The sequence below is a fragment of the Silene latifolia genome, chromosome 1 (genome assembly GCF_048544455.1).
Source record: "Silene latifolia isolate original U9 population chromosome 1, ASM4854445v1, whole genome shotgun sequence".
NCBI classification, from domain to species: Eukaryota; Viridiplantae; Streptophyta; class Magnoliopsida; order Caryophyllales; family Caryophyllaceae; genus Silene; species Silene latifolia.
The window spans coordinates 938,331-950,759 of NC_133526.1; the positions used below are offsets into that span (position 1 = coordinate 938,331).

The following is a 12,429-nucleotide window of genomic DNA, read 5'->3' on the forward strand; positions in this document are numbered from 1 at the left end:
TATAAAGAGAGTTTTACAAGAGCAATAGGTCTTGGTATAGACGGGTGGGGCGAACAGACGGGTAAAGACCTCTAATAAAATGGGTAGGGGGACAAGGTGGGGCACCCTCCATGTGCTTCCCACTTTATGACAAATGGATATTTTGTGAGGGAAAATGATATCCGTTTATACGTATAGACGGATAGTGTCCGTCTATAATGAGAATTTGTGTTACCCGAGTTAGTGGTAAATGAAAAGACAACAGAAAAGGAAATTTGGTCAAATCTGAGTGAATATCAAACAATGGGCTACCATACCATGCAGAAAGTCTTTACTATAAACAGTGCTGATTGCTGCAAGTCAGAATAAAATACAGAATACTCCATTCTTTCTTTGAACTTTCAAGTTTCAAGCCAGATAAATTTACTACATACTGACGTCTGATATGTGTTACTCCTTCATTAAATGTGGATCATGCACGATAAATGTTAGGGCATCATCGGGTGATATTGAGTCTCGAATCACCTGTTCACGTGCCCTTAGTTCTTAGATACGACATACCGTTCATCGTTTTAGAGGCCTTGACCTACATGTTGTATTTGAGACTCTGAGAAAGTACTACTAGCTAAAACTCAGTATTACCTAATGACGTCATCTCATTTTCCATTCATAAACGGTTTAGTGAAACCGTGACTTGTCTTTTTGACGTACGATAATAACTACCCTTCAAAATACAAGTTTACCATCATGCAATATTGTAGTAGTACTGTATTAGTAGACTGGTAGGAGAGTCTTGTACTAAGGAGATTATAGATTTATAGTTACCACCCATTATGGTTGGCAATAAATATCCTGATTTTGACCCTAAAACTACGTACTCGTCAGAATTAGTGCACCTGTATAAGTAAAACTAAAAAAAAAAAAAAAAACCTTTATGACGATAAATTGGTGAATAGATAGTTGTATGATACGGATCGGGTACTCCGTATAAAATAGTGATCGTCTGATCGATTTAATTTGAGATTTAGTACTTGATCATAGGTAAAATAAGGTTTATAAAATTAGGGTTAGGATAAATATAACCCAGTGGGTTACTGGATTGTATTTAAGATTTTAAGTAACTAAAAGAGGAAATAAATAGTTAATATATGCATTAATTACATTGATTTATGTGTAATTTACTTTCTAATTTCTAAATTAATGCCAAATATAGAAGGGTATTAAATGTTTAAATACAACCTAATGAGTTGTATTTATCATTTCCCATAAAATTAAACAAGACACTGAAATTTATTTAAACGGTTGTATGTATATAACAAAGTCATTAAGGATTCATACTATAAATCTGGTACTCCCTCCATTTTTTAATATATGACGTTTTGTTTTTTCGAGGTAAGCCTTTGACTTTAATATTTACAAAAATATATTTCGTAAAAAATAATAAAAATTATACCATAAAATTCCTTATGAAAAACTCTTTCATATGTGTAACACCCCGGTTTATAAAAGAAGTCCTCGTCAAGACATTCCCTAATAAAACGGACTGTTACCATCTCGGTTTCCCGAGGTAGTGAATAACAAATTAAACTCCAAGGCAATTTATGTAATATTTTAACTTAATTATTACAAATACTCTTTTCAACTCAAATTACAAGAACTGACATAATTAAAAGTGAAAGTCTTCTAGATGATGACCTAGCTACTAAGCCGTCTGATCCAATGTCTCACGCCCATCCACTCTCCCGTTCTATCTCTTAAACCCGTCAAGTCTCGCTCCCCATAAAACGGTTCATCACAAAAGTTCACGAATACACAGGGTCAACCGCGAGGTTGAGTAGGGAAAACAATAAAACAATAAATATGATATGCATGATACTCCGCCACCTCCATCGCCATCTCAACTCAATCACATATCTCATAACCCGAAACGCCTGACCATACCGATCCCCTTGAGACTATAAATATCGACCAAGTCGATCTCGCCACTCAATACCGAGGACACCAGGTCAAGTCCTGCAGAACCCGCCTGGGCCTTATCACAACATCACATCGTATCTCAATATCGTCATCACCACATCACCCTCCAACTCCAATGCATATGAAATGCTCAACAGTAATTAATGCAATGCAATATGTATATAAATCATCGAATCGATAAATCATAAGGTCATGCCATTACCCGATGTTGTGATATCATACTCAATACGATCAAATCAGTCAATCACCTTTCCGAATATAAATGATAACGTAAAGCAACAACCAGGAATCAAGTCAACACAATTCAACAATGACGATAATAGGACAAGTGTATTTCCCTACCTCATAGTGCCAAAAATCCAATTAAGCGCTTAAGAAGTCCATAAATAAAGCAATGAATTTGATTATCGATCCTTCACGAATTCGTCACCTAAAACAATTATAATAATTATAATTACTAACTACTAAATATAGTAATCTCCCGAAATATAAGATTTCCCGAAATACAATCCCGACACCAAACTTATGCCCAACTGGTAACCAAAATAACCTAATTAATATTTTACTCAACTTCCCAATATAGGCGATTATTAAAGTATAATTTCTTAAAATGGAACTTTCCCGATATAGTAATTTTTCTCTTTTAACAAACCCGACTTAAATAATTAATTATGATTAATTATTATTTTATTTTAATAACTCGGAACTAAAATCGAATGATAATAAAGGATTAAACGAATTATACTTTTGAGAAAAACCCGCATTATCATTTGGACCACTCAACACCCGACTTGAATTATTAAGTGTCTCGGGAATAATTTATTTAAATGCCTCGGGATTTAATTTAAATAACTAATATGATAATTAAAGATTAAATGAATTATACGATTTATAATTACCCGAATCAATCATTAAACAATTCAAACAATCCCGACTCAAACCCGTCTTTAATCATTTTAATCAACTCGGGAATAAATTAATTAAATTATTTAAAAGGCTCGGGACTTAAATTAATTAATTAAGAATACGACCCATTAACCATTATATCGATTAACTTATGAAAAACCCGTTTCAAACACTAAAACGCTCGTCATCAACACCGTCCTTCACACTCGCACCCACGCACCACCACCGCCACCACAAGGCCGTGACAAACACCACCACTGCTACCCACTTCACCCCACCACCAACGGCCACCCCCACATCAAGTCGATCGCCGCCGTGAGTCAAACCCGAGGCCGCCAATTGGCCTGGTTCACCACCACGGCTCACCAACCACCTCCTTTTCTCTTCTGACCACCACCGCAACCCACAACTATTCACTACCCAACAACCACCCGTCAACTCGCCACTCACCCACGTACCCAGACACCCCAACTCCACCGTTTCGACCTCCCCCTAGTCCACGGTGGAGCCACCCAAAACCTACCCATCCAACAACCCGTCTGAAACCATACACAACCCGTTTGACTAACCATGTCGACAACACCCTATGCCGCCATATCCACCACCTATTACCACCACAACCACCACCAATACCTTCGTCACTTACCACTCTTTACCTTTACCCAGACACCAACCACCATTAACCCCTATATAAGACACCAAACCACCCGCAAAACCCGACAGAAAAGGAGAAAAACAGAGGAAAAGTTGGTTGTTCTTACCATCTTTCTGCCACCACGACGGCCACCACGACCACCCACGGCCGTCGACGAAGGTTCCTAGCTCATCCTCGCCGCACCGTAATTCACCAACTCACACTCTCTCTCTCCCTATACGCGTGAATTTGATGATTGAAGATGGTGAAGTAGTAGGGACAATGATGGTTGCTTTTGTAAAGAAAAGTAAGGAAAAAAAACAAAAGTAAAGGTAGGCATGGTCGGTATGGTAGGCGTGAGAAAGAATAAAGAAGAAGGTATGATATGGGTAGTATAATGTAATAAAAATAAAAGAAGGTATGGTAGGTAGTGTGCTGGAAAAACGGTTAAAGGAAGAAAAAGAAGGTAGGTATGGTATTTATAATAATCTAATAATAATATTAGAATAATAATAATATATATAATAAAGATAAATTTTAATAAAAGTAGAGTGTAGAATAAACCCGACACAATTAACTTATACCGGTACAACGCGAGTTAATTAAAATAACTTATCATAATTATCGACTCAACAATTTACCCGACTTAATTGGTAATATAACATGTATAATAATTAATATATAATAATATCCGTTTAATTTATTATATAAAAATACGGGGTATTACAGTCTTCCCCCCTTAAAATGAACTTCGTCCCGAAGTTCGCTCCCTTACTCGACAACAGAAAGGTATTGTCTATTATACTTACGGACGTCACGAAATTCTAACATAGTTAACATACTTTTGACTCATCAATTAAACCTGACAAATACGGAATGTTACATTCTGCCCTCCTAAAAATAAACTTCGTCCCGAAGTTTAACTCATCATTTTCTTAATTAACTACAACTAATAACTACCTGCGAACACAAATGTATAACACTATATAATCAACCATCATCTTTCCATCTCAATTCCGATCTCAAACTCAAGTAGCTCAATAACCATGGTCTCGCTGGACCGCAAACGTAACTCGGCACAAAGGCCCCACCACTCATAACTCAATACCGGTAGTTTAACTACACTCTCTTTTTTCACATCAACCAACTAACAGAAGTAGGAACAAAACATATGGGATTTATTTACATAGGTAACCTCACAACGAAACATCAACTTGGTCAAAACTACAATCTACAACCGAGTGCAAATTAAGCGTTAAGATTTTACAATCATCCCCAACTAAAAACATGGTTACGTCCTCGTAACCTTCATTATTATAACTAAAGTTCTCCAACTACTGCTATCAACTTAAAAGGATAAAAGATTCTCAACTCTCGCTTAAGTTAACTAATCGTTACCAAAGACAATCAGTTTCGCCATACTTATCAGTTTAGAAATATTTTTAATTCTCATATATCGTAATTTACATGTTCATCATTTCAGTCCTATCTTTATTAATGCACGACTATTACCTCAATCATCAGGATTTTAATTGCACTCCTTTACTCAGTTATATTTACGGCTCAGTTAAACGTAACTATAACGACTATTATTGGAACCAATGCATATCATGTGAATCATCCAAAGGGTTATCCTATTATAATTGCCAATATAATCATCATAACCAATCTTTATTAAAATATAATTGATAGTAACGACTCGAAAATATAGATATGTCAAATGTCGTGCTACAATTGCAAGAATCACTTTAGCATTTTATGACAATATAATAATGAACATATTCAATAAGAAATAACACACTGTTTATTATCGTGTCATAGGTTTAGGTTCAATTGAAATCATTTAATGCGATGAAGATAATAATTATAACTATGGGCACACCAGAGATATTACAACATGCCAAATGTATTTAACGTATGCAAGCAACTGGACTCGTATAAACATTTCACTCTTGTTAAAATCAATTTAAGCTATTAAATTTTACTCATACTGTCATGCCGACAATGTTACCAATTAAACTTTAAATTTTATCCCCGATTAAGATACATAATTACTAAATATGCGTGCTACTATCATTATATAAAACATTATAAATTCACATTATTAAAGCTCATAAATTAATCAAACAATCGTATGAAGACTCAACCTAGCATACACATTTTAATGTTTTGATTCACGTTGTAATTTCCAAAGACCTCAAACAAATAACCGTCCGATTAAAACTTGATTCATATTACTTTTATAAAACATGGTGAGTTCAAAACACAGGGAAAAGAATTAGGTTTAAAGCACAAGAATTCCGTTTTTAAAGAATTTAACAACTCAGTTGGTCCAAACAAACAGGTGACAGATATTGGTTCAAAACTTGGGTCAGTTTGCAAAATTTATTATTTAATATTGAAACATCAAGATTTTTCGTGGCTTATTAATTTTCAAAACATATGCGACTCTCCTGATCGATGGAGTTGTAATTATGCAAAAATTATTAATATCATTTAAATGAGGATTTTTACAAAATCGCTGGTCAAAACATCACTGTGTAGAAACTTCCTTATCACAGCTTACTAAAATATTTATTACTTCTAATCCGTATATCCTATAAGTATGAAACCAACGTCAAATGAACACTAACTCACGAGGCTATTTCTCATAAAATTTTCATCGGTGGTTAATAAACAGAAAAGAAATGGCAATAAGGTCAATTAAAGGGTAACACCAACCAGAACGAGTTTTATCACTAAGTTATTCATTTTCTATGTTCCAAACTCTTACAACTATACTATCGCTACTAATCCATCCTAACTTGAATCTTACACTGTACTTACGTAAACATTTATCCCGTATAATTCCTTCGTATCTCAATCTACTTCGTACATCTAATCACGATTGCTTTGACTATAAACATGCAATTCAATAGTGTTTCTAATCACTATCACAAGACTATGCTAACATGGCTTTGGGATCACATAACCGCATATTACTAGATATAGTAGTGCTATCAACACATCATTCATACAATTTACTTACCGTAGCGTTGTCCTGCATAACGGTTAGTTTATATGGTCTCAAGGCATACATCAACTCAATTAAGCAATCAATGCATCAATCAGTTAATACTTAGGCAACGATATTTGAATTTCCGTTCAACCTCAAGCAACTATTCTACCCTTTTCTCTCGTATACACTCATGGTTTCCGGTTCAACTGAGAGGACCACAGGTTCGGTGTGAGGGGGCCCCTAACTCAAACCTTACCGTAGTGTGCTCCTAACAGTTCTATCCCGGGGTTCATTTTATTTAGACTCTTCCTATGTTCATTGGGCTCATTAGTTTAGGCCTAAGGATCGTTCGCTCTGATACCACTTTGTAACACCCCGGTTTATAAAAGAAGTCCTCGTCAAGACATTCCCTAATAAAACGGACTGTTACCATCTCGGTTTCCCGAGGTAGTGAATAACAAATTAAACTCCAAGGCAATTTATGTAATATTTTAACTTAATTATTACAAATACTCTTTTCAACTCAAATTACAAGAACTGACATAATTAAAAGTGAAAGTCTTCTAGATGATGACCTAGCTACTAAGCCGTCTGATCCAATGTCTCACGCCCATCCAGCTCCCGTTCTATCTCTTAAACCTGTCAAGTCTGCTCCCCATAAAACGGTTCATCACAGGTGTTCACGAATACACAGGGTCAACCGCGAGGTTGAGTAGGGAAAACAATAAAACAATAAATATGATATGCATGATACTCCGCCACCTCCATCGCCATCTCAACTCAATCACATATCTCATAACCCGAAACGCCCAGCCATACCGATCCCCGGTAGACTATAAATATCGACCGAAGTCGATCTGCGCAAATCAACAATGAGGACACCAGGTCAAGTCTGCGCAGAACCCGCCTGGGCCTTATCACAACATCACATCGTATCTCAATATCGTCATCACCACATCACCCTCCAACTCCAATGCATATGAAATGCTCAACAGTAATTAATGCAATGCAATATGTATATAAATCACTGAACTGATAAATCATAAGGTCATGCCAGTTACCCGATGTTGTGATATCATACTCAATACGATCAAATCAGTCAATCACCTTTCCGAATATAAATGATAACGTAAAGCAACAACCAGGAATCAAGTCAACACAATTCAACAATGACGATAATAGGACAAGTGTATTTCCCTACCTCATAGTGCCAGCAAATCCAATTAAGCAGTTAAGAAGTCCATAAATAAAGCAATGAATTTGATTATCGATCCTTCACGAATTCGTCACCTAAAACAATTATAATAATTATAATTACTAACTACTAAATATAGTAATCTCCCGAAATATAAGATTTCCCGAAATACAATCCCGACACCAAACTTATGCCCAACTGGTAACCAAAATAACCTAATTAATATTTTACTCAACTTCCCAATATAGGCAGTTATTAAAGTATAATTTCTTAAAATGGAACTTTCCCGATATAGTAATTTTTCTCTTTTAACAAACCCGACTCAGAATAATTAATTATGATTAATTATTATTTTATTTTAATAACTCGGAACTAAAATCGAATGATAATAAAGGATTAAACGAATTATACTTTTGAGAAAAACCCGCATTATCATTTGGACCACTCAACACCCGACTTGAATTATTAAGTGTCTCGGGAATAATTTATTTAAATGCCTCGGGATTTAATTTAAATAACTAATATGATAATTAAAGATTAAATGAATTATACGATTTATAATTACCCGAATCAATCATTAAACAATTCAAACAATCCCGACTCAAACCCGTCTTTAATCATTTTAATCAACTCGGGAATAAATTAATTAAATTATTTAAAAGGCTCGGGACTTAAATTAATTAATTAAGAATACGACCCATTAACCATTATATCGATTAACTTATGAAAAACCCGTTTCAAACACTAAAACGCTCGTCATCAACACCGTCCTTCACACTCGCACCCACGCACCACCACCGGCCACCACAAGGCCGTGACAAACACCAGCCCTGCTACCCACTTCACCCCAGCCACCAACGGCCACCCCCACTGGGGTCGACTGCCGCCGGCGAGTCAAACCCAGGCCGCCAATTGGCCTGGTTCACCACCACGGCTCACCAACCACCTCCTTTTCTCTTCTGACCACCACCGCAACCCACAACTATTCACTACCCAACAACCACCCGTCAACTCGCCACTCACCCACGTACCCAGACACCCCAACTCCACCGTTTCGACCTCCCCCTAGTCCACGGTGGAGCCACCCAAAACCTACCCATCCAACAACCCGTCTGAAACCATACACAACCCGTTTCAGCTAACCATGTCGACAACACCCTATGCCGCCATATCCACCACCTATTACCACCACAACCACCACCAATACCTTCGTCACTTACCACTCTTTACCTTTACCCAGACACCAACCACCATTAACCCCTATATAAGACACCAAACCACCCGCAAAACCCGACAGAAAAGGAGAAAAACAGAGGAAAAGTTGGTTGTTCTTACCATCTTTCTGCCACCACGACGGCCACCACGACCACCCACGGCCGTCGACGAAGGTTCCTAGCTCATCCCTGCTGCACCGTAATTCACCAACTCACACTCTCTCTCTCCCTATACGCGTGAATTTGATGATTGAAGATGGTGAAGTAGTAGGGACAATGATGGTTGCTTTTGTAAAGAAAAGTAAGGAAAAAAAACAAAAGTAAAGGTAGGCATGGTCGGTATGGTAGGCGTGAGAAAGAATAAAGAAGAAGGTATGATATGGGTAGTATAATGTAATAAAAATAAAAGAAGGTATGGTAGGTAGTGTGCTGGAAAAACGGTTAAAGGAAGAAAAAGAAGGTAGGTATGGTATTTATAATAATCTAATAATAATATTAGAATAATAATAATATATATAATAAAGATAAATTTTAATAAAAGTAGAGTGTAGAATAAACCCGACACAATTAACTTATACCGGTACAACGCGAGTTAATTAAAATAACTTATCATAATTATCGACTCAACAATTTACCCGACTTAATTGGTAATATAACATGTATAATAATTAATATATAATAATATCCGTTTAATTTATTATATAAAAATACGGGGTATTACAATATGAGTATACATATCATTATATTTAAGCATATAATTTGAGAGATATTGAAGAGAGAAGTGTGTGCCTCGAAATGTGAGAAAGTCATATATAGAAAAATAGAGGGAGTAATTAATACTCTGTATGTAGTACGACAAATCCATATAAATTCACAAGACATTGTGATTAGTCACTTATTAGTGAATAGTGATCGAAAATTAATACGGAGTATTCCCTTAGTCTTAATCAATTATTTTTTATTTGATATTTTAGTCAACGGTAAACAAATAGCTAGAGCGAGACAAAAGAAGTATTCATATTTCTTACATGTTATTACCCGTATTTAATTTTATTGAATCATTCGATTCCGCAACCGATCCAAATCGAATTACCCCAATAATAGTGATCATAGATAGGGTACCCATTCCTACAATAAAAGGCATGTTTTCTCACAGAAAAACACATCTACCCTTGCTCCCACATAAATGCATGTTTATTGCACCCATTTAAGTTACACACCAAACAACCACCCCCCACACCCTCCATATATTTCCACTTCTCTTCTTGAAAATGACTACAATTCCAAAACAACAACACTCACTCAAATAACACCCACAACCCCGGAAAAAAAAACCGTCTTATTTGTAATTTGTGATTAACTAATAATGTTGGTTCTAATTGTTAAATTACTTCCTTTGTTTATTCCACTTTTTATCATTCCATTATTAATCTTACTATTTTTCAACAAAATTTTCTCATCAAAAATAGCAAATTCCTTTAAGTGTAATATTATTAGAACACTTAAATCATTTCCATTAATTAGCCAAATTATTGCCTTGCGTCAACACAAGGAGGATAAATTCCAATGGCTATCAAACCTCTTAATTTCGTCCCCGTCGTCGACGTTCGTAACACGACGTCCTTTCGGCGGAAAAATAATATTTACGGGTAATCCTGCTATTGTTGAACACATTCTTAAAACTAAATTCTCGATATACGAGAAGGGTCCGAATCACAAAAACTCGTTTCGAGACGTTTTTGGTGATGGTATGTTTACTACTAATGGTGATGCATGGAAATTACAAAGAACTATTGCTAGTCATGGATTTAGTTCCAAGTATTTGCATCGTTACGTCGATAATTTCCTCGATTTGGAACTTACGACGAGACTTATTCCGTTGTTAACGGAAGCCGCGAAGAATAAGAAAGTATATGATTTACAAGATTTGCTTAAGAGGTTTGCGTTTGATAATATTTGCATGAGTTCATTTGGTCATGATCCTGGCTATTTGTCACCGTCGTTGCCGAACGATCGATTTTCCGAGGCGTTTGACGAGGCGGTGATGATTAGCGAAATGAGGTACAGAGCAATTCATCCAATTACTTGGAAACTTTGTAGGTTTTTTAACATTGGTTATGAAAAAAAGCTTAAGGAAGATATTCAAATCATGCAAGATTTCGGAAGGTCCGTCGTTAAACCCGTAAAAGAACGTATTATTTCTTCGAAATCCGAAGAAAATAAACTTAGGAATATCTTAGAGAGACTCCTTAAATATGACCCGAACCTGACTGATAAATACCTAGTCGATATGGTGAACGCGACCATTTTAGCTGGTCGCGACACCACATCGGCCTCGTTAACATGGTTCTTTTGGGTCCTCCATAAGAATAAACGAGCCGAACAAGAAATTGTTAAGGAGATCGAAACCAAAAGGGCGAATAACGCTAATATTGAGCACCAGCACCAGCACCAACAACAGCACCACGACTCGTTCGAGGAAATTAAGGACATGGTATATACTCATGCCGCATTATGCGAAAGCATGAGGATATATCCACCGATAGCGATCAATTTCCGCGAAGCGACAACTGATGATGTTTTGCCAGATGGTACTAAGGTGACTAAGGGTACGTCCGTAGGGTACGTACCCTATGCAATGGGGAGAATGGAGAAGCTTTGGGGCCCGGATTGGGCCGAGTTTCGGCCCGAGAGGTGGTTGAAGGAGGAAATGGACCCGGTATCCGGGGAGAAGAAATGGAGGTTCGTGCCACGTGACCCGTATTCGTTTCCGGTTTTTCATGCCGGGCCTCGGATTTGTCTTGGTAAGGATATGGCGTTTATGCAAATGAAGAGGGTTGTGACAGGAGTTTTAGAGAGGTTTAGGGTGGTTCCGGTTTTCGAGGAAGGGTTCGAGCCGGTTTACGTTGTGTCGTTGACGGCCATCATGCAAGGTGGTTTTCCGGTTAGGTTCGAAGAGAGGAAGTGAATTGGACGTTTATTTTCATTCGGTCAAATACTCGTGTATGACGGTTTTATGTCAGTATCGTAAGATCGTCAATTTTTATTTACTCAAGTTACCATGAAAAATGTTGGCCGTTTAAAAATCTTTTACATGGTATTAGGGGTAAATAATATTCGGTTTTATAATATTTTAGTGTTAATTAAACTGTTTTACGGTAGACTTTCAGTTTATTTTGTTGATGGAATTGTATGTATCATGTTAATTCATGTATACTTCTAATGTTACGCTAGGTGTGTGGCGTGTCTTGTGTTAACTACTTTATATTTTAAAACTTGTTTAGTACGGAGTATACAATAAAAATCGATCAATTTAATTTAAAATACCGCTTGCATGAAAGGTTTTTATTGTTTGTGAGTTGAGTCGATTTGGATACATCTGCTTCGCACTCTCTCACTTTAAGTTCAACTCTACTCAACTTGATTGTCCGAATAATTTAGCTTCGTTCAGTTTAAGTCAACCTACTCCCGCTCAGTTAAGGTCAACTCATTTTAGCTCGGTTTCGTTCAATTTAGCTCAATTCAA

At 36.6% G+C, this 12,429-nt stretch overlaps 1 protein-coding gene and 1 long non-coding RNA gene across 2 annotated transcripts; one reads left to right on the forward strand and one right to left on the reverse strand.

The window, feature by feature from the left end:
• Positions 1 to 6,956: 6,956 nt before the first annotated feature.
• Positions 6,957 to 7,818, reverse strand: LOC141641786 (uncharacterized). The gene is made up of 2 exons (XR_012543141.1): positions 7,696 to 7,818; positions 6,957 to 7,142 (listed from the first exon to the last, which is right to left on the reverse strand). It is a non-coding gene; the product is annotated as an uncharacterized LOC141641786 (long non-coding RNA).
• A 2,835-nt stretch (positions 7,819 to 10,653) lies between these two features.
• On the forward strand, positions 10,654 to 11,871 carry LOC141600296 (cytochrome P450 94A2-like). Its single transcript, XM_074420808.1, has one exon. The coding sequence runs from the start codon at positions 10,654 to 10,656 to the stop codon at positions 11,869 to 11,871; it is 1,218 nt and encodes a 405-aa protein (XP_074276909.1).
• Positions 11,872 to 12,429: the final 558 nt, after the last annotated feature.

What these genes read in the sequence shown, in the direction of transcription:
- LOC141600296 (XM_074420808.1), top strand. Translation starts at nt 10,654, where the DNA reads ATGTTTACTACTAATGGTGATGCATGGAAATTACAAAGAACTATTGCT.